At 41.9% G+C, this 23,420-nt stretch overlaps 2 protein-coding genes across 5 annotated transcripts; one reads left to right on the top strand and one right to left on the bottom strand.

Annotated features, from left to right (window-relative positions):
• The first annotated feature begins 2,596 nt into the window (after positions 1-2,596).
• On the top strand, positions 2,597-7,819 carry ybx1 (Y box binding protein 1). Of its 4 annotated transcripts, none has more exons than XM_073470333.1 (8): positions 2,597-2,854; positions 4,730-4,793; positions 5,073-5,106; positions 5,199-5,288; positions 5,423-5,764; positions 6,138-6,223; positions 6,562-6,848; positions 7,475-7,819. In XM_073470333.1, the coding sequence occupies exons 1-7, from the start codon at positions 2,746-2,748 to the stop codon at positions 6,800-6,802; spliced, it is 966 nt and encodes a 321-aa protein (XP_073326434.1). In that variant the 5' UTR covers positions 2,597-2,745; the 3' UTR covers positions 6,803-6,848; positions 7,475-7,819. The 4 variants fall into 4 exon arrangements, with proteins under 4 accessions (XP_073326434.1, XP_073326433.1, XP_073326436.1 ...); XM_073470332.1 differs by having other exon boundaries at positions 2,598-2,854; positions 6,138-6,235; XM_073470335.1 differs by having other exon boundaries at positions 2,599-2,854; positions 5,423-5,701.
• On the bottom strand, positions 7,818-22,187 carry arhgef16 (Rho guanine nucleotide exchange factor (GEF) 16). Its single transcript, XM_073470331.1, has 15 exons — positions 22,084-22,187; positions 20,640-21,260; positions 20,161-20,212; positions 18,641-18,804; positions 18,155-18,211; positions 16,086-16,246; positions 13,875-14,027; positions 13,660-13,789; positions 13,224-13,298; positions 12,997-13,089; positions 12,688-12,839; positions 11,743-11,925; positions 10,777-10,847; positions 8,930-9,031; positions 7,818-8,841 (listed from the first exon to the last, which is right to left on the bottom strand). Exons 2-15 carry the CDS (start codon positions 21,204-21,206, stop codon positions 8,702-8,704), a joined length of 2,100 nt encoding a protein of 699 aa, XP_073326432.1. The 5' UTR covers positions 21,207-21,260; positions 22,084-22,187; the 3' UTR covers positions 7,818-8,701.
• Between the last annotated feature and the right edge of the window lie 1,233 nt (positions 22,188-23,420).

Here is a 23,420-nt window from a genome sequence, read left to right as displayed (position 1 = left end):
GCCTATTGTTTTGCACTGTATTGTTTTCTTAAGATGCAAAATGGCACTAGGATCCCATGTTCCGGTAATTGAATAACTTCCTGTGCAAAGTGTCAGTCTGCCCCTTGGGTTTATGAAAAATAATTAATAATTAGGTATCCTACATATTTTAAGAACAGTTTGACCTCAAAAAATAAAACTGCATAAACATAATTATATATTTTTTAAACAAATTGTATGATTTTTCACTAGAAGCGTCTGGCGGGCCAAATTGAACCTTATGGCACGCCAACTTTGTCTGCGAGCCCGACTTTGGGCAGGCCTGGTCTAGACTACTTAAAATATACATGTGTAATTAGTTGTGACAGTAAGCTCACAGCAGTGAGAGGAACTGTAATTGCTGTTGAGTAGTTCCACAAAATATATGCATTTATTACAATATTAGCAGTTGCCATGAAGAGTAAGACCAACTACAAGTGATTTTTAATTTGCTTTGATTCCATTTTCCTTTTTTTTTTCATTAATTTAATGTGTATTTAAGGAACCAGTTGTGGTAGTCACACACTGCTCTGAATTCAGCTCTGTTTAATACGGTAAGAACATTGTGTACAAAGTGTAACATGCACTGTTAGAAAAAACACAAGATTGATTTTTATCAGTGAGGAATTGTGCAAAGATGTACAGTTTTGCTTAGAAATAATAGCAGGTAATAATCAGTTACAACCTCACCGCCATGGAGCAAAGAAGGAAAACACTTTACAGTGAAAGGCACGAGAGTCCTCCAAGGCACACTCTCCAGCGCCAAGCAATCCTCTGCTGAACTTATGGCTACCTCTTCTTATCCCGGCCATCCATACAAATCTAAGCCGCCAGACCCCCTCCCCCATCCACGCTGTTCCTCTTCTGCCTTGGACCTCGTTCCCTTGGCACAAAAGAATCCTTTCAGATGGAGAGACTGTTCTTATAGAGGCAGGAAGAAGGTTTTTTTTTTTTTTTTTAATAGAGGAGGGGGGTCTCTTCGTGGGGAGGCTTTCTGGGGTCAATGCTAAAGCCCATCTTTGTGTGGGAGAACGGGGCTCGGCCATTAACAGCGAGCTCTTCACACATCAGCCAGTGCTCATAAACAGTGCCAGTGAGGCATTAACATCACAATAGGTGGGGGGCTGTGGTGGGGTTGTCTCACACTCAGTCTGGGTTTGTCTGCTCTGTGCGAGTGGAAGTGGAGTTTCTGAATTCACACATGACTGCATTTAACGTGTTTATTGTGCAGGGCGATACCAGAGGAGAAGAAAATTGTATGTCATTATATCAGGATTCACTGTCACTATTTCAGCTTTTGTGCACCCATAAAATGTAACAAGTGTAATCTTCCAACAAACAATTTACATTTAACATTCCACCCTGTGAATCCTGAATAATATCAGGACATGAATGAATACCATGCTTGGTGTTTAAACTGTGAAATAACATTATAGTTATTGTTTATCATGGGTGTAGTGTGACCTGAAATGACCTTCATACAAAACAGGCAACTAATGAGTGGCGCTCATCTTTTACAAAATGATATCACATTTTAATCGTAATCTGGCTTCTTGGTGTTTAAATTGTGAAAGATCATTATTGGTATTCTTCATCATTGGTGCAATGTGTCCGGAAATAACCTTTATTCAGAAGTCATGATGGGTCTAATCTGTTACAAAATAATGTGACAATTCAGCTATAATAGCAGGGCTACATCCAGGACCCTGTGATATTGAATTGTGAATCCAGTTATTCTCGGTGTTTAGCTGCTGCCATTGATAAGCTGTCTATAGGCTGGTGGGAACATGATGTCCTGCTGCACACCAAAATGAGCTCTATTCCAAATCTTCCGAGGTATCTTGTATATTCGGCTGGTACTTCCCCTGCAACTGTGACAATGCAGTGAAAATGATAAATATAACATTTACATTATGTTCCATGAATAAAATACTAAGGTTTTCCTAATCCTTTCCGTAATTTAGGTCAGTTACCCCTCAATACATTTCCACAGGGATGCGCTCAGTGCACATGGGGCACATGGGGACAGTGTGCAATGATTATAGGCATTTAATATTTCGTCAGGAGTGCCAAACAACCTTTTCATATTTTAATTCTCAATGGACAACTGTCAGTGGGTCTCTCAGTGGCAGCTGTTCAGCAGAAGAAGTCAACTGAGGTGAAAACCTGCTGTGCCCTAACATTAAAGCATGAAATAAAGATAATCTCAAAGTCAGGTTGTCTTTTAAGACATTTTAATGGCACAAATGTTGACATGAGAGGAATTCAGGGGCAGCATGTTTTGCTGGTATTACATTTTGTAACTCCATCTGAAAACCAAGCAGACACTGTTCCAAAAGTGTCACGGTTATCTGTCTCACTTGTCTGGCTTTGACATCACTGTGGGGCGGTGAGAATGGACAGGTACATTATCCTCTAGCCAATCATTGTTAGCAAACTCTTCCATCAAACAAAATAGACAATTGTCTCAGCCAATAGAAGCGCGTATTGCTTTTCGTTACAGAATCCAGCCAATTGGAAGGCTAGCTGGGCGGGACCACGACCAGGAACATTCCCCGGCACAGTTTCTCATTCTGCCCAGTTCGATCGGCAACGGGAGCGGAAAGAGGAAAGCTGAGAGCCCGAAGGCAGTAGCCCCCACCACCGCCGGCCCAGGTTACCATCTAGCACCGGGAAACATAGCAGAGAGCCACCGCCGGCAGAAGCCATTACCAACCAGTAGTAACCATGAGCAGCGAGGCCGAGACACAACAACAGCCGCCGCAGCCTGCTGCCGATGAGGAGAGACCATCCAGCCCGGCAGCCGCAGCTTCCGCGGCGGATAAGAAGGTCATCGGTAAGACTACTGGAAATGAGCTAGTTGGCTAAGATAGCTAACGTGGTGTGGGACCCCGTACAGGCGATGCGCAAAAGCGACGGTTGCTCACCTTAACGAGCCGATCGCTCGTTGAGTTACAGCGCTCATAATCTGGTATTAACGCGCAGATCGTATTTTAATGTAGCAGGTGACTAATTATTAGTATTAATTTAGCTAACAGTAGCCATCTCCTTCCTGCCCACTGAGTATAACGTGTAGGATTTCCGTAATTGAAGAAGTGTTTTAAATATGGAATAAGGATAATTCACAAAGGTGAAATAATCTCATGTCAACTAGCGAAAAACGTTATTCTTGGCGTTATCTAGTAATACAAATTTAAAACTGAAGATAGATCGTCTTTATCGTTTCTTATCTAACGCTTCCACCACTGGGTAATTTGCTTAATATCAGTAGTAAACTGTTCACCGTGTCTCCGAATTGTATTAATTTTGTGAGAATATACGAATATTATTAATAAATCCATTAATATTATCCGGTTAGTCTCTCCTGTTCATCGGCCTCCCTTCGTCCAACAGCCGACACAGTGTGCCATGTTGCCGGCTGGCCGTCACATGCGCGGCCGTTGAAGTTGGTCCGGGAGCCGTCTCTCCACCAGCCTCGGTGCCACCTTTTGATACAGTTGTATGAAGACGGACATCATCAGCTGACATCGAAGCGTTACGACGTGAACACTAGCTATAATCTTCCAACAGCAATCCCACATCACTGCGGAACACGAAGTTATTTTACACTGCCCACTTAGCCGGGTACGACAACTGTCGTCGAAAGCGAGCAGCCTTTAGCTGCTCGTCGTCCCTTTGTTCAAATCACAGAGGCTGGATCCCTGTCAGGAGTTTTTCCCTCGAAAATGGTCGAAACGCATACACAAACTCGTGTTAGCTAAACGTTCATATTAGTGCTGGCCTCTAAATACCCTAGATTACAGCTGTCGACGGTTGTCGAATTTTGTTCGACTTTTAGGGCTAGCATTACGGCCTAGCTGCTTAGCTGGGGGGCTAGGTCATTGGCTAGCCAAGCTACGTTAGCCGAGCCAGCTAACGAATGCTATTTACATGGCTGAAGGGGCCACTCAAAATGTCCGCCGAATGATTCCACCGTGTTCTTTCGCCGTGTAGTTGTTTGCGCGTTGGAAACTACGATAATTACGGAGATAGTTGTGTTTGGTGTTGTTTAGCGTTTAGTCACGATATGTAATTTCATGTACAACGGCAGTTTCCGCTTGCTGGCTTTAATCCAACCACATGGTTGAGACCCAGTTAGCTACTATGCTAACACGCCAATTGAATATGCTGCTTGCTAACGTACCCGGGCGCGACTATACCACGTGTGAACACTGAAGTGCTGAGCAGTGCGGCTTAAAATGGGGCAGTGGGTCTGTAGTAGTTGAACTTTGAAATGTTGTCAGCCACCACTGCGTACTATTTCGACAGTGCACCCATCACTGATATGCCATACTAAAGCAACTCTGATAATGATAATATATATATAGTCGGGAATCTTACGCTCTGCATGACGAGTGTGTCCTTTACTGGCTCATAAAGCTCGTGGTTTATGCCTCAACAAGCGCAGCTGACGCAGGGCACCCCTAAGCATCAGGATCTATAAAAAGAGTGACAGTTGGTAGTTAAATATAACATACCACATTATCTGTGACCGTGGTTGTTTTTTCATCATCTGTGGTTGAGTGATTACTTTACTGTATTGTGAAACGGGGAGATGCTGGTTGGAAGCTTTTCACTCATACTCTACACTACTTTTTCTTGACAGTGTAACACTGAAAAAGAAATGAATATCTTAAGCTTGATTAATTGCTTTTGTTTCATCTACTTGCAGCAACAAAAGTCCTGGGTACAGTCAAATGGTTCAACGTCAGGAATGGATATGGTTTCATCAATAGGTAAGTGGACCCTACCCCCATCCCTGCTTCCTAAAGACCCTGATATCATCTGTGTGTGTGTGAAGGAACAGTCTCAATCCTATTATGGCTTCTATTTGCTTACAAAGCTGAGCAGACGATTTGTCTGCTGGTCGTCATGCTGTCGCTCCATTCAGTACTTAATTAATCCTCACACTTGCTGGTTTAGTTTCAGTCTGTCCACAGCTACATTGTTGCATTCGATGGCTCAGCAAGATACTGGTGACAAGTAACTGAAAGTGATTTTCTTCTTTTGTTTAGGAATGACACAAAAGAGGACGTTTTTGTACACCAGGTAAGTTGTAGGTAGTAGTATTCACTGGTGTATTTATCTTTTTCATATGATTGTGAACATAAAATCTCATCTGAACTATTTGTGGTTTTTAGACAGCCATCAAAAAGAACAACCCGAGAAAATACCTTCGCAGTGTTGGAGATGGGGAAACTGTGGAGTTTGATGTAGTTGAGGGAGAGAAGGTAAGATCAGTGTTGGTTAGTAATTCAGTACAAAGTTCAGATTTTTGTCCACCAAAAATATACAACCTGTTAATTTGTTTCCTTGATAGTTAAATGGGTTATTAAATTTCTTTTGAAAATGTCAATGCTCACAGGGGGCAGAGGCGGCAAATGTCACTGGCCCAGGAGGCGTTGCAGTCCAGGGAAGTAAGTACGCCGCTGACAGGAACCGCTACAGGCGCTATCCCCGGAGAAGGGGCCCTCCCCGTGGTGGAGAATATCCAGATAACTACCAGAGTGACGGAGAGGGTGAGCCAGGCAGCGGCAGTCGTGACAAAGGCAGCCGAGATGGGGGAGAGAGCGCCCCCGAAGGAGAGCAGCAAACGCAGCGCAGGCCTGCTTACCCTGGAAGACGGCGTTACCCGCCATACTTTGTACGTAGACGCTACGGCCGCCGGCCCCCGTACACCAACGCACCACGCGGAGAGATGACTGAGGTACGCCGTCACAGGGCTTCTATCCTGAAGCAGGCACCCAGCAGTCCCGTGACAAAGTCGGGACCCTAGATATGTTGATGTCATACACAACTACAAATCCTCTCCTTACTTACACTCACGTGGTTTTAAAGAATAAATCTTGGTGTATCGGGGGTCTTGCCGATATCTTGCAAATTGACTCAAAATGGCCCCTAATGTTGGAGCTACCCAATGTTGCACTTGAATCATCCTCAACAGTAAACGGCAAGCTGGCCAGAATCATTACAACTGAGGACTGTGCACCACATTAAAAAAATGTTCTAAAGTTTGTTTGCCTGTATGGTGGGCATGGAAAAAACTGTTTGCCAGCTGTTGATGATCTGTTTGCCTTCAGGGAGGTGAGGGTGACGAGAACCAGGGAGGTCCAGACCAGGGCAACAGACCAGCGAGGCAGAACTACTACAGAGGCTTCCGACCAAGGTTCAGACCAAGGTTTGCATGTTGGCTTCCTTGATGCAGGGCTGCAACAATGGGAGAGTGAAGCACTGTGTTGTCTGACTGTTGACAGTCCAGAGTCCACCAACTGAAATTCACCTCTTTAAAATTAATTTAAATAAATTAGTGGCACCTGTTTGGTCCAGAGAAGCTCTCCTTTTATTGCAGCCTGACCTCAAATTGCAGCTATGCATCCTAAAAAAGCGACTTTAAAACTGCATCTGATCTCAGCGGCTGCTGTATTCATTTGCATGAAATCACCACTTCTAAGTTATTGTGTACTTCATGCTTACAGCCCCTTGCCTTATGTTTGGTCACTCCAGGGGTCCACCCCGTCCCAGACCGGTGCGGGACGGTGAGGAGGACAAAGAGAATCAGGGCGGCGAAGGTGGTCCGAACCAACAGCCGCGCCAAAGGCGTTCCCGCCGTAACTTCAACTATCGCCGCAGACGCCCACAGACTGGTGGCAAACCCGGCCAGGAAACCAAGGAGGCCAAGACAGGAGGTGACCCATCTGCAGAGAAAACGTCCGCTCCCGAGGCCCAGCAGGGTGGGGCTGAGTAGGAATGAACCTGCCCACCGGCACCTACCATCTTTTACCATCGTCCGGGTGAGTCTGTAACCTCACGACAGCTGATCTGTGTCCTCCTTGATCCTTTTCAACAACTTAAAGGTCCAGTGTGTAAGATTTAGAGATATCTAGTGGAAGAGGACCTGCTCACTCTGTAGATATAAAAGTTTCATTCTAAGGTAAAGAAAACTATTCTCAGTTTCAGGTGATTAAACTCTTATGAAATCAATGATTTTTATTCCCTTTCTGCCAGTAGAACCTTTCTAGATCCCTACACTCTGGACCTTTTAATCTGCATGACTATATCTTTATTCAGACAGAGTTGATAGTAGATACTAGGAGACTGCATCAAATTTTAATGGCTGTCTAGATAATTTTGTTTTGTAAGGCTGTCTAGCTTGTGATGTGCACTCTTTAGGCTCGGTAGTAGATGATTCAAAGCATGAGGTCATGCAGTGGATTTGATAAAGCAAACTGTCTGGCACCATAGAGCCCTCTCGCCATTGTCTCTTTTCCATATGAGCAGCAGCTTAGGGCTTTGGATTCTTTTTCTGCTATCTGGTGATGATGCACATTTTCAGGCAACTCATGGTGCTGCATGTCACATGACTGAATGCAGCATACAGATGAACAGTTGACTAATTTGCCAATTTCTTTTCTTACAGTTTTTTTGTCAACAAGAAGAAACATCAACAAGATCTGAGCAATAAAGATTTGACTTGACGATCGTCACAAGCTTGCACCATGCATTTGACCAGATTACCACCGATTGCCTGCAGAATCTATGCAGACCTGTTTTTTTTCCATTATTTTTATGTGACAGCTACAAAAAGTTTTGGGGAAACAGCAAATGTTTTTCTAAATCTGTCCTAAGTTTTTACACCAAATGGTTTTTAAAGAAAAAAATGGAATTTGATATCTGGTCAGTTTGACATTTTTAAATAACTTTTTATGTATTTAAACATTTTAACAAAATGCAAGCTAAAATAAAAGTCCAGAAACCAGGAGAACTGTCAAGTGTTGGCTTTTTATTTTTCAAGTACTGTATATGGCCCCTGAACAGTGACACAAACCATGGAACTTTACATTGTGTAAGTTGGAGTATTCATTTCATATATACATTTAGACAAATTGAATCTTGTATGATGCAGTCAAGTGTTAATCAACCAAATTCATCAATGGCACAGTACGTCACAAACTGCATTTAAAGTAGCAAGTTCTACCAAAACTTGGATAATTCTGTGGTCACTATAACACAAGGATAACAAAGAACCTACACAGCATATTTGACACCAAGACTGATGCAAGCAATGTGTAGGTAATATACTTAAATGTTTTTTTCATGCAGCTTCTCTTTTATAATGTATGTAGACAATATAATTGAGTTTCGAAGCACCTAGAGTTTAAATTAAATCCTAGGCTACATGCAAGGTCCATTTGCTTTAGTAAGAAGGTTTAAATTTACATTCACGGCAACAAGGAAACTGGGGTTTTGCTGTACAAGTGAAGTACAATTCCCACCGTTTGCAATTTAATTCTGCTATTGCAAATGTCCATTCATTATTGGCTGCACCTAAAAGGATGACAAAACACCTTAATATACAATATCTCTGCTACAAATACATCTTAAGATTCTTTCACGTTTTTTAAAATTGTTTGGACAGTCTGACAGCTGGGGCACCAAGATGGCATTTATGGCCCATTTCTGAGGCTTTTCATATCCTGGTTAACGTCTGTCAGTGGGGTGCCAATGCACTTAAGGACCACTTACAATTTTCCTGTGCCTGGTATCATTCATCAGCAATGCAGTCTCAACACAAACTGAACAATTTGAGCATGACCAATCTACTGGAAGATGTTCCTGCTATCTTGTCCACCATGAGTATAGCCACTCAAACGTTAGTCTCTTTGCGCAGGCGCTTCATGCGCTGCACGTTGTTCTCCATGGCAGTTGGGTTGGTGATCTCTGTGGCACAGCTGGCAGGAAACCAGCCTTTTTCTCCATCTCTCATTCTCTCACCAAAGCACCAGGCTAAGAAGAGAGACATTTGATGTTACCTTTTAACTACTCTAGTATGCGTCTGTGAATTAAGCTCGCACTCACACACACAGGGCCTCACCTTCCTCTGTCTGCAAAACGATCACAAGCTCAGCCTGCTGCAGCCCCAACTCATCTAGCTCCTTTGGCATGTAGGCTTTGGTGGCCTCATACTGTGGTTGACCTGAAACACATTCCCACCATAAACATAAAACCACAGTTTTTAAGGCAGGTATAGTATTTTTGATGCTTGTGTTTTAGACCACTTTGTGTGCCGTTCATCTTGTTCACCTGCTGTGACGACTTAAGTCTGTTGTCTGTACTTGAAAAAAAGTTCTGTGCTATGCTGCTGAATATCGATGGCACATTGCTTCCTGGAAAGTATCATTCTCCTGAAGGGCACACCCTTTCACAATATCAAAGAACAAACAGATACACTCCTAAAAGAATACCCATTACACAAACGGCCCATGTGAGAGCTGCCCCCTGTGATGGTTCTGTTTTAAATGTATCATTAATAGAGAGCAACCCAAGGGTGTGTATTTGTAAGAACAAGATCACTGCTTTAATTAAAAGGGTAAAAAAACCCACAAATTTTACTAAATCAAAGTGTGTTTATAGGTCTTGGGAAGAACTACTGGATATGTGAAAAAGTAGTATTAAGACTTGGTGGCTCCAGAAGAAGCTGCATGTAATTACCTTGAATGATGTCACTTGGTGGCTAAATTGGATTGTGGGTAATGTAGGCACCAGGTTTTTATTCCATATCAGAACACAAGGAATTAAAACAGTGATATCTCTGGTTCTGCTGTATCAATTTTGATTAATTGTTTTAAACCGTCCATGAGTCCAATAGTGTTACAGGAGTTCAGTGCTAGACCAGTGGACTGCCTTTCATTACACAAAATGCAACTTAGCCACTGAGTGACATCACTGAAGTAAATTTATCAGATTCCATGCAGCTTCCTTTGGAGCCACAAAAGACTTTATACTACTTTTCACATATGCAACTGTACTTCCCAGGACCTGTAAACACACTTTAGTTCACACTGCCCCAGGTTAAGGGAGTGGTTGTCCCTGGGCTAAGAAAGCTTTCACACTGGCACATTCCAAAGCGAGCAAATCCCGACTTTAGCCTCAGGCTTGCTGGCCCTGCTGCAGAGCAGGGTTAGCCCTGAGTCTGTGGGGTGATTTCCTGAAAATCAACTAAACACAGGCGAAAAGGTGGCAATGTGAAACAGGGCTAAACTAAATTCAGTAATCACAAAACATTTTCGAATGTAAACATTAGTCACCTGTCCGAACAACAGTCAACCTAGGGCTTGTAGTAGTGCAGTCTAAATCGTATTAGCCCTGGGCTTAGATTAACCCTGGGGTAAACATTTGTGTAGAAAATGGGCCAAGTTATACCTGGGCTAAGACGATGCAGTGTGTAAAGCCCACAAATGTGTAAAACTGGTACAATTACCCTTTAAATAACATTTTGTGTCATTATCCAAAATACTACAGTCACTATGGCCAATTACAAAGGAATCTCGATGACTGTCCCACATCCGTCTTGTTTTCAAATTTGTACTGCATATCCAAGGCACATGTCAGGGTTCACATAAATCAAGAACATGTTGGTAAATAGTTTTAAAATCTGGAAAAGAAAGGAGAACCTATGCTGCCATCATGTATTTAAATAAGATTCAGCATTTTAAATAGTCGCAGGGTCATTTGAAATGGAAAATGACTGCGAACCATCTGTTCTGTGCACACCACACTGCCTTCCATGACAAATGAACCATTTACACATGAAAAGGTAAGAGAACACATTTGTCATTAGCTGCCACTTTTAAAGATTACATGTCTGGTCTGGTACCAAGAGTTGACTCAAAGTGTATTTCAAAGAACGACTCCCTTGGTAAATAAAGCATGCTGACTTACCAGCTGTAGGAGTGGAGACGCCTGTCTGCTTGTGCTCTGAAAGAGCGACTATCCAACGTGCCCGGTCCACCCTTGGAAACAGAAACAGAACAACTACATTACAATGGTTCCCAACCCAGTGTATCCTGTTGTAGTCTACATGGGACAACACAAAAACTGTTTTTTTTTTTTTAAAGTACTAAATGCATGGCAGCATTTCAGGCTGTCATTAACACTTCTTTCAGTAGAGGGAGCCAAAACATCAGAATTGGTTTCCAGTGGGAAGCATGGAAGCATTTTGATGCAGTAAAAAACACATTGGCCATTTACTACTTTATTTTTTCTATTTAAACTATTGCTTTTTATCACTATTTGCATCAGTAATGTCAGCAGTTAAATTGTAATGAACTGAAGTCATGTTCTACAGATGCCTGTTTGAACTTTTGGATTAAATAAAGTGAGAAAAAAACAAAAACAAAAAATCATTCACATTACAAGCAAAGGAAATGCAATGTGTTTTTAGTTAGCAGAGCTTTACTAGCATTGCTGTGCTTCAACAAAAACATGTTGAATTAACCAGATATTGAGATATTGTGTACTTTTCTGTCAGTGAATCAGTTTATAATATTGCAGGGAGGAACAGTAGACACAGAAATCAGCTACACAGCTGATTACACTACTATAGAAAAACCTTACAGGTCATAAAAGTGATTATAATTCTGAATGAATCACACTGACCAAGTTCTTCTCAAAGCCAGATTAAACATTGCCCTTAGTATTTAGTGGAGGCAAGACTGTAGTTGTATTAATGTTTGAACGAGAATGAGAGAAATAATCTAGATGTCCCTCCCTCCAGATGCAATTGTACCTAATGTCACCTTGTAATACTTTAAACTAGTCCTCTCACATATCATTTCCCACTTGAGGGACTATAACTGTGCTTATTATGTACAGCTGATGGCTGATGGGAGCTGAGAGCAGCAGTACCTGGACTCAGCCACCAGAGAGATCTGCTCCGCTCTGCCCTCACTGTTCCTGCTCATCAGCAGCCTGAAGGAAAGATAGTGACTGTTCTTGGCAGGCGGAGACGTCCGGTCTTCTGGATCCTCCACGACCTCCACCTCCACATTCTCCAGAGTGGCATAGTCCATCACCACAAAGCTCTCCTCACTGAAAAAAGGTACAATTTGACCGTGTATATACTATTACAACACACAAACACACACACACACACACTGAAACCACATTCCTTGCCTATCTGTTAATAGCATTTCCAAGATATTATCACCTGAAGACTGGGTGACCATGTGGACTTTACATTCCTGAAAATGACTCCAGTGTTGTGGACAACTCGTTCCTCTGAGCTGACATTGTTTGGTTTCTCCCTAATTCAAAACAGAAAGCTGTAGCCTGTCGAGCTGACATGCTGAATGCAAGATTGAAGAATTTCAAGTATGCACGCACCACATCCATACTACTCTCCTTTCTCTGTCCCCTTCCTCTCTGTTTCTCATGTCGCCTGCCTGCCAGCGGCTGGACCTACTCAGTGTCCACAGGAGTCATCAGCAAAAGCCCCAAAAGTTAATGAAATGCTTCAAAAACTGTTTTTTTAGTAAGTGCCTAACTAGATTCATTTGCAATCTAAAGAGTGATTTGTGATGCATTATGACCTGTGGTTAAAAACATTAGCTTCCTGCTCTGGTTTCTTTGTGTCTAATGTAAGATAACTCTACAACAGGATATTACAGGAGGCTGAATGTAGCTCCAGTGATCCTATTAGATCAAATCTTAATAACTGTGATTATACTGACATACTGGAGAAAATCTGCTCATGAATGAGCAAGAACATCTGTCAGTTAAGTCTTCCACCTAATGTTTTCTACAAAATATTATTTAGACTCAAAATTAACTCTGCGTTATAGTCGGACTGACCTCTTCTTCTTGGTGACGATCAGTACGTCATTGAAGAGAAACAGGTAGTAGCTCCTGTGGCTAAAAGCCCTCCAGATGCTGAGCTCTTCACTGCAGATAGCCAGCTCACCGCGCTTCCTCAGCCACCGCGATGATGACACCAACGGAAATGGCTGCCAGGACACAAAAGTTATTAGCTCAGGTTAGCAAACTGGGTTAAGATGTTCATCGTGTACTGAATCTGCATCATTACTAAATGAGGGCAATCAGTCCAAAGTTCCATTATGTTCCTTGAAGGTGTTTGTGCAGAGACAAATGGTCGGCTCTTACCTTGATTTTACCAAAGTCCATCTGTTTCTGGATGGTGTACATCTGCTCTGTTCTCTCCATCCGCCTAGCTCCGTCATTGCAGCTAGTGACCAACTGTTGAAATAATAATCACTTCCCATCAATTCCCGAATGCTAATCATGACCTTAAAAACAAATCAACTTCATAGTCCACTCTCATATGTGTATCTCAAGAGGGCTTTTCAGGCATTCAGCTGGGCTGCTCTCACCTTGCTGATGGCGTGCAGCGCCCAAACAGCAGCAAAGTACTCTGCTGTCTTGTCTGGAGTTTTCTGGCAGATTGTCTGTGTAAAGAGAACATAGTATGAAACTTTCAGAGTACCAGTTATTTACTTACACAGGTAAAACAACCTTGTGCACTGCTGTATATGTCATGAAGCCAAATCTGACTAACTAATAACTTATTGTTAACTCTAGTGTGCATGCACATATATGTAAAGCTTAAGTTGTATGTATATATATATCATATATTTTTCTCATTTCACACCAAAAAATGTGTCTCTATAATGTGTTAAAAGTGGAAATATGATTTTTCAGATTTCCAATAAATTAAAAACAACGTTTAATGCAGTGTTAGACTTCCAACAAGCTACTGTGAATAGGTTTAATTTCTTGTGTCAGTGATAGAGTGAAGGTTAAACTGACATCGAGCAGCAGTGGCAGTCTGGTGACTCGCTGCATGGGAAGGATGAGGAAAGAGATCATGGGCAGGCCTCCGCAATCACTGCTCCCATCAATTTGCTTCAGAGTTTCTTTAAAAGCAGTGTTGCTGGTCCTAACAGACAAAGAAAGAACAAGAAGTTCAGCTCATCCTGTTGTGTTACTGCAGAAACGTTTGAGATTTCACTGCTGCTACTCACAGTAGCTTCTGCAGCGTCCTCTGCTGGAAGGTCTCGTTGGAGCAGTACACGATGTACGGCTCAAAGTGGTGGGTGGCGTGGTTCTGAACAATATCGCTAATGTCCCGGATCACTGGGTTGTCAGAGTGACGCCGTTCAAGGTCCTCAAAAAACCTGAAAATGGAGAGAGAGGGAGGTGAGTAAAGACAAAGGGTCTGTGTCTTTCCTTTCCCACAGATGGATTACCTGAGCAGAATACACACCGCTGTATGAGAGTGTGTTCTGGCTGGACTGAATAATAACTTCTAGGTTTTAAAGACATAATATGTAACACATCCACATTTAAATTTCTAAAATAACTAGACCTTTGTTGTATATTTTTTAATGAGTTGTGTACTTACAACATACCCCAAATGTTTCCAACAATGTTCAAACCCAGAGAAATCCACAAGTTTACGCAAGCTTCATTTGGACGCCTGTTGCTATAACTTCCACGGAAACATCAGATGAAAGTGATGAAAAGTGAGCGAATGCCCATGAACATTTCTGCTTGAGTCACGTTAGATAGATTTTCATTGGCAATTTTTTTAAAATGACAACTCCCACACTACTTCAAGACCTCATCGAACTAAGTCTTATGCTTTCATTGTTTTGATTGAGAGTTACATTCTGTGAGTTTACATGACAGGGTATTGGTATATGATAACAACACTTAGATCATCGTCTTTATGTCAGTAACATTCTGAGATAGGTATGACTATCTAGTGTGAACTAGAAACTTCATGTAATGGCAAACTAACACTCTGGACTTATGAGGTTGTATCTGACTTTGTAAAAGCCAAGTTGGTCAAATATACATAATGCATTAGAGCCTATTTACATGATGGTGTCACTTAACTTAAGTAATGTTTGTTGTAATGTTAAAGCAGCTACAAGGAACTTTCATTTTGTGTTGATTCAGGCGGCCCCTGATGACAAAGGTGGTACGAGCACCGTCACCTCCTATCATACAGATCTTGATCTGGCTAGGGTACATTTGTTTTAAAAGAAAGTGGAAGAAAGATGCAACACATTTTTAATATTCCTATTCTTTTTTAAACACAGCTGTTTGCAGGATGCATAGCAATGAGGTCATTTATCTGTTTGTGGCTATGTAAGGTTAGTAACTGTAATGTAACAATGGTGAAACAAAGGAAACTTTGTTCTAGTTTTTTTTACATTCTACCTAGATGAGTTGGGATCCGAGCAGGTGACAGTCATCAAACAACATCAACTATATAGAAGTAGCCAGTATCTGCTGATGGTTCTATTTGTCCTTATATAGGTCATATAGGGGCATCAGTATTAAAGTGAGATGGTTTCATAACCAGTTGAAAGTTCCTTGTAGTACATCTAAATAAGATTTATAACTGTTATGTCACTGGAAGATAATTTCTAAGTCTGTAATTTGAAAACAGAAGGTGTCCAGTAAACTTCAGAACAATTCGGGCAGCACACAGACTGGGAATCCTTTTGGCCAAAGCTTTGTAAAGCCATTATTAGCATTATCAACACTATAAATGACTTTCAGCCCCACCTTTGCTCAGTGCCTTTTTAACAAAAAGGAGTAAAATGAAACCTGAAAAAAAGAGCCCAACCCAGGAGGCAACTACAGGACACACAAACCCACACAGATAATGTAAGTCAGATTTGTAGTACAGCAGCTTCAGAGACACCTTCTATGCAGATCCTGTTTTACCTGGCACACTTCTTTTCTTGCTGCTGAAACTGTATTTATACTCATTCAAAATAATGAAACCAGTTATCAAAGAACAGAGCAACACAAGCTGCTCTCCAGCACATTATCATCTGAAAGCCCAGGAATACCACTCAGAGCATACAGGCAGCTAAACCAGTTTTGCTAGCGTGTTTTAACATGTCGGCGGAGCCTACAGGATACTAAAGACATGCTAAGGGCAAATATTCTATCTGAAACTTTAAATCAACCCATTTCACTACTGACACCACATCTCAGTGGTAACACCACAAACTGTATGACACACAGTACAGTTTAAACTGCAAAGAACAGACAATACTGTATGCAGATCAGTCCATTGCACTGCTTCACACACTGATAACATCATCAGATCCTTTTAAACAGGGTGGTGAACCTCCCCCACAACTACTTTTCCATCACCCTCACACACATACACACAAACCAGTAAGACGAAGTAAGAAGAGTGCTGTACCCACCGTTTGCTGACTTGCTGGATGACAGAAATGTTGGAGAAGAGGTGATGGTGCTCTGTGGTCGTCATTGTCTTCCTCAGTGCTTCATTGTTTTTGAAATGACGCACCAGGATGCCCAGGCTGTGCAGGTACGAATGCTCTGATGTGATGATCTCAAAAATGGCCTGTCAAAAGACCACAAACACAAATAAGTGTGCATGTGACGGAGCGATTCACATTTGGAACATGCACTCAAAGGGAAAAACCCACCCTGTGATGCTCTTACTGTTAGAGCTCTTTGAAGGTTTTTAATTTACTTTCTCCCCTGTGTAATTAGGTCATTTCCTATATTCTTACATTTACCAGAATCCTTTTAACATCCAGAGGAATGGTCTGTGTTCTGCATTAAGCTGTGCATTTTATACACAGACGAACAAAGTCAAGCAGGAATGAAGTTCTTCAAAAGCAAGAAAGTGCAACAGACACACAATTACAAACATATGCTGTGGCTGCAATGCATTCTGGTCTATTGAGGCTGCTGTTGGTGGAGAATTCTGCATCTTTGCTCTCCTCTATGACAAACCTCTCTCTACATCATCACATATTCTTTACATGCGGTTGGGCAACAGTTTATTATCCAGAGAAATCACAAACACATACTACTGTAGCAGACAAACAAGCAGTGTTCAAACTAGTTTTCTGCCGTTTGTGGTCAGGATCTTAGGTGAGCTATCAGGTGGTGATGACACACCTTCCACACACCTACTTCCTGTGCAGGTGAAATGGCTCAGACAGGGCCAAAGGGCATTAGCTGAGCTAAACCATGAGCACTACTTCCTGAAAATCTCAGTGCAACACTAATGTTCCTGACGTGTCATCAAAGAATAATTAATGATTGTCTGCCTGGTGGACCTGGTAAAGCTCTGGCCGGTCTGAGCTAATGTGGGGCAGCTTTTTTCACTGCAGTATTCTTAGTTCATCTAAGTTCAAGTTGGCCCCAATCTTCAGCAAAATGCTTGGAGCACTAAAATGAAACCCATGAGGTGAATGGAGGTACAAAAGAGCGAGACAAGCACCTGCTCGGGATGGACAGAGAATGATCACACTGGCAGGGTGTGGCTTTATTCAGGGACTGCAGTGCACACAGGGTGGACCTTTGGTATTGACATAACATCTGCTGTCTGACTGCTAGCGAAGACACAATACAAAAAGGGAACATACACCCTCAGATAGTGTTGCACTGTGAAGATCTGTCAGTGATGTGCAACTGCTTTCCACGATTTATTTGTAATGAAATGTAAATGTGGTTTTGTTGATATATCCACATTTCCTCAATCTGTTTCTACTTTGTCTTTTGACAAACCTCTGAGAATGATATCAAACTTGTGTGCATATGTGGGATGAAAATCAATGACTCAGTCGATTTTAAAGAGGCCATTAATCTCTACGATGATGTCATCAGCGTTATCTTGGCTTTGGCTTGAGTCTTAATTGTTTTTAACAGAAAGCCTGGAGGTATGGGGTTTGAAACGAGGCTTGAGAGGTCTAATGAAAGATGCTCTTGAGTTTAATTTTTGGGAAATGTAGGATTATGTGTTTTGGGGGCTTGACCCATCGTAGGCACTACAAGTCAGGATACCTGTCCTTGATTTTGACTTTTTTTTAGTCCGTCACAATTTTATTGAGGTACAACACTAAATCTGGAGTACATCTATAATAAATACTATTTATGATTACAGCTCCTGTTGTTTTATTATTCCACTAACAGTCTGTATTGTAATTACATGCTATGGCTGTTTTTGGCTGTTTCCCTATGCAACTATGATATGAACAGAAACATTGCTGCACTTGTTTTAATCACAAAATAAAAAATACCTTTTGGATTTGCTGAGAAGCGCAGGTTTCTTAAACTAAACATTTTCGGCTGAAATGTCATTGCCCCTGACTTGAAATGCAACAGAGCCTATGGTAGCATCATATTCTATTGTCTATAAATAAATAAATAAATAAATAAATAACTAAATAAAGTAAATGACAATCTCTTCTAGTCATCTCTGCAGGCGTAACACACCAGCAGACACACACACACTTACCTCTTGTCTCTTTCTCTCCTGAGGTGTGATCACCTGTAGGATACCTGTGTCCTTCACCTTTGTAAGAGATACAAAGAAAAACTAATGTTACACTCCACATTCTGCTGTATGTCTGAAATAGATCTTTTTTTTTGTTTGTTTGAAAATGGTACATGAAAATGTCTCCAGTCTGTCTGACTGGCTCGGTGGTTGTTCTGACATTTAGAGCAAACTTAGCCAGCATTTCTATGCAGGGTCATGGAGTGTGGGAGTTTACGCAGCAACAAAAACGAGTAAGACTGTAAGCTTTTATATTTCATCCTTTAAAGAACATTCAAAAATCAGCTGAAGTTTAAGAGCAAGAAGGAAAGATATTTGAATCAGACAACATTTTTTGGTTACACATTGGTAGTGTGGCAGTGTTCTCTGTTTAAGGACTAAAATGAATTAATGAACGTGATTCTGTTTCCCTTAATGCTGACATGTCAGTGCAAATAAGAGGTTTACCTGCGGCAGCTGGCTCCAGGTGAGCTGTGCAGGTCGGTAGCTCTTCACTACGATGCCCTGGTCCTCCACGGGAGGCTCCACCACCACAAAGTCATCCAGCAGCTCGTCCTGGTTGGTAGAGTGCAGCCCTCGCTCACGGATCTCCTGGTAGAGGCGCGGTGTGGCTGAGGATCGCATCAACAAACATTGCTCAAGTGTTAATTCAGAGCTTCAGTCTGCTGTGGTTTTGAAATGTAGAACATTTTTCGTGACAACAAAAGCAGCAAACACACACACGCGTTCCTAAAATGCCAAGTGTCAAGGTGCTAAAACAGAGCGTTCAGACAGGGTGAATAGAGGTGCTGCAATGGACAGTATGAGAAATGTTTTTGAGCATTAAAGTGTGTAAACATTTTCTAGTAGACAAACAAAATAAAAGTATGAATCTGAAAATGAGCAAAATATGTGACCTTTAAAGAGTGAACTGAAATATTTCTTATGCATGAAGGATTCTGTTCCTATTCACCCATAAATCTGTCAGCTGTATTGAAATGAGGTAATTGTAGGTATTCTGTTAACTGTAACAAATAAAAGGCTGAAGCAGAGTCGGAATCTGTAAACTTGATAACGTGCCACTTTGAGAATTAAACCGTAGGAGGTGAGAATGTGTTTGGAATAAAACTGACAGTGAGTCAGATTTAAATGCTGGTTTCTAACTAGAGAGTTTCATCACTAGGAATCATACAGAGACCATTAAGTAAAGGAAAGGTCACGGGTAGGGTTGCAGCGCGGTTATAATACCATGTGTTACTGAAAAAAGGCTAGGCTTTTGTGACCAAAATATTATGTCCTTAAGGGTCACTGTAACACATAATAATAATTGTTACCATTACATAACACTGCATGCTGTGAAATGTGCTATTTTCTGAGACCGTTATCGTACTGTGAAAATCTCTAACCGTTGTTACCCTAGTCACACAGGCCTGATTCTGACAGTGTTAAATGTGTAGGTGAAATCTGATTATGATATTAAGAAAGAAAATTAACGTTTTTCTAAGATGATCGTCAGATCTTTGAGAATACATCAAAATGACAAAACTGTCAGTGTTGATTTGAGTTCCAAAATTAATTTTAACACCTTTTTTCAGTTTTTGAACAGCTGCAGCAGTGAGATAAATCAGCTCTTTAAGTGGACAAACAACTCATCAATCAAACCGTCCACATTATCATAACTGAAGAATTACTTTTGAAAAACACTCAAAGCTAGATAAGTGGCAGGGTCTGGAGGTACAGGATATCAAAAGTTTAAAATTCAGGACTCATAATCTGACACTCAGCATGCTGGGAGCGTTCAGGGTGAATCATTTCCTGTTCGGTCCTCTCCTGTTGCCTCAAGGGATCTACGCAATGACATGGATATTGTTGCATCCACATGTCAAGTCCAGTCTTCCATTAATTGAATGTCATAGTTATTTCCCATCTATTTGTAGTCCGTTGGCAAATTTAGAGAAGTGGACAGAGTGACACATTTGTGAACATACCATCTTTGAAGGACCCACGATGGTTCTGGTTCCTCTTTCTGCCCAGGGTTCGCTAGAGGGGAGACAGCAGTGCAGCCTGAGTTCAACACTGTGGATAGCCTTAATAATACTCACACTGTCATGTATCTTGTAAAGTGTCTTTGAGAGTTTTTAAAAGCGCTGTACAAATAAAATGTATTATTATTATTATTATCTCCTGGGACTGCTGTTTTCTATCAATCTTTAAATGTAGCATTTTAAAGAATAGTCTGGTAAAACCCCTATGAGGACTTCCTCAACACTTTGGCTAGTCTGGACGATAGGAAACACATGTGGAAAAATGCCATCATCCCTGTGACTAAAGGAGAATGCTGTTGGCCAACCTGGCTTTGACCTATGAAGCTATTAACTGCAACCTTAGCTTACTGCAACTACAAATTCCATTCAATTAACTATGAGCTTACGGTAATTGGACTCTGACCCCAAACCCCTCGGCCTACCTTGCGTCCAGGGCTTCTAGCTGGACTTGGACTGGGTGCTCTATCCTCTTTGACAGGTTTCAACGTGGCTCCAGCTGCTTGTCCCTTTGACATGGCTTCAATGTCCAGGCTGGTCACAGCCGCTCTGTATGACTTGTTCCTGCGGTTCCTCCTTAAAGCAAAGCCGTCTCCATCACTGTCATAATCTTCCCAGGACACATCCGGCCCCTGGGTTGAGTGACGGATTCGATTCCCACTGATGGAGTTCTCCAGTCCCACTGGGAAGGTCACCACGGTGGTGTGGTGGCGGTGCCTAGACCGACTGGCCACAGCTAAACTCTTGGGGATGAGCTGGTGGGTGCCGGTCTTCAGTGCTGCAGGACTCTCAGTGCTCAGACGCATCCGCTGAGGCACCACCATCCTGTCTACTTCATCCTCCTGGGGGGTTTCACATTGGGGAGTTGGGGAGCTTTGTGACTGGCAGCATTCATCGCCTGGCTCAGATATATGGAGATCGGTAGAGAAGCAGCTCTCCAGAATGAGAGGGGCCTGGTCGCCCATGCAGCTGGCTGACTGGCTGTGGGACATGGCGTCCTCAGCCCAATCCACTGAGATCTTCAACACCTACAACATCGGAGGAGTCTGAGGAAGAAGGAAAGAAATGACAGCCTTTACACGCAAAACCAGACTACAGGAATTAAACATGTATAAAGCAGCACCCTAAATGGACATATGGTAAACACAGCAGGGGTAATATGAGTGTCTCTTGTCTGGAAGACCCTCAAATACTTCTGGTGACCTACAGTGGGGCTCCCAGATCTCTTCCCATCAAAGAGGGGAGCCTCACTCGTGATCCAATTCCCCACTCACACACTCGGTCAGTCGGACAGAGCAGTCAGTTATGTCAAACTTATACACAGGGACTCAACCCGTGACTCACCGCTCACTCCTACACTGCACTTGTCCACACACACACACACACACACACACACACACACACACACACACACACACACACACACACACACACACACACACAAAAGAAATCTGCTCGAGCAAATCTCTGCACCACAGAAACTAGAAGACAAATCCACACTTCTTTTCTCCTGATAATTACTCCTAACCTGCCTTGTGCAAAAAGTATTATGTCAAGTGCACACACACACACACACACACACACACACACAAAATCAAGTTATTATGCAGGCCTAACTCTTACAAACATACCACTGTGACATTCATCACAGACAGTGAGACATTAGGGCTAACAGCAGGTTTAGACTGTAATTACACCTACAGCAAAGTAAACAATTAGCTTGTTTTTTTTCTGTGTTCAGTCGCTGCCTGAAAGACGGATTAGGGTGGGAGCAAAAATGTCTGCCTCACATTCCCATGGTTCACAACAGCGGGGTGACACGCAGTTCACCAAACACGGACACTGTGAGCACTTCAGCAGCCGTCTTACCTGTGTGAGGTGACCTGACAAACAGCAGCCTTCTTAACAAATGTTACCACAGGTCGGTCGGCTGGAGTCTCTGGAGAGCCGCTGTCCGGTGCGCTGAGAGGTGCAGCAGCTGTACTCCTCCGCTCCACTCTGTCACACACTTCTCCTCACTCACTTCCTCCTCCTCTGCTCGCGGGCGCCCATTAAGCTGCCTACGTCACTACAGGTGAGTGTCAATCAATCGTCGAAAAAGTGCCAATTTGGATCAAAACAGGCAAAGGCTTGCAGCTACGGAGCAAACTTTGACAGCGAAGCGGTTTCACGTTTCTGTGTTTTTTCTGAGACGCTGGACTAGTTTACAGTCCGGCTCGGCCACATAAAACACAGCCAGCTTTCAGTCAAATACATTTAAAACACAAGGCACAGTTTCAGTTTCACCTCTACAAATTGTTATTATAACAGGGAAATAAAAATGTCCTCATTAGTTTGATTTTCTGACGATTTTCAACTATTTATATTTCTTTCTTTCTGATAGGCCTATATATATGTTTAAGATTCCTCCCAATCGTCCCACCTGATTGGCAACAAATAGCTCTTTGACGCCCTCTGCTGACCAACAAGAGACACAACAGCCTCCTCGCTGATGTATTAACACTGCATGTAGAGAATAAGATGAGATATTGTGCCAGAGAATGCTCAAAAATACAGTGACATCACAATAAAATACAAAGAAGATATTAGACTAATAATAAAAGTAATGGAATAACAATACCAAATTAAATAAGTAAACTACAATAAAATACGAAATATAATATATAATATACCATGATACTAAGAAGTCATAAAAGTTAATATTGCACATGATTTTCAAAAATATTGCACCTGATAATTTAGTAGTAGTAGGTAGTGTAATACAGTACATGCAGTGCCAAATCCCACATAGGAAGGTCACAATTTTCAGAGATGGTTGGTTTTGGTTTTACACATTTATAAGGAATCTTTGAAAGTGGCGACCAGCAGATAAATGTTAAAAAATGTCCCAGATGTAAAGTTTCTGACACTTAGTATGTTCCCGATATTGTTATTTAAAACCAGGTTTGCACAAATTACTTGTCAGTTTCTCAAAGCTTAAAAATCACTCCAATGCGAAAGCACAAATGGAGGCCGCAGATATCAACATCTTACGTCCAGGTGCAATGGTTGAGGTATCTCAGTGACAAGCATGTCATGAGGTAAGAAGTATGATTTATTTTTCTTTTATTGGGTATTTATTAGTAATAATAGTATTATTTATTTATTTCCTTTCACGCCCTTGTTTTCTCTTGCTCGTGTTTTGTATTGTTAAGTATTTTTTGGGA

The sequence above is a fragment of the Pagrus major genome, chromosome 7, assembly GCF_040436345.1.
Source record: "Pagrus major chromosome 7, Pma_NU_1.0".
NCBI classification, from domain to species: Eukaryota; Metazoa; Chordata; class Actinopteri; order Spariformes; family Sparidae; genus Pagrus; species Pagrus major.
The sequence above is the reverse complement of the archived record's forward strand: the minus strand, read 5'-3'. Positions and strand labels throughout refer to the sequence as shown.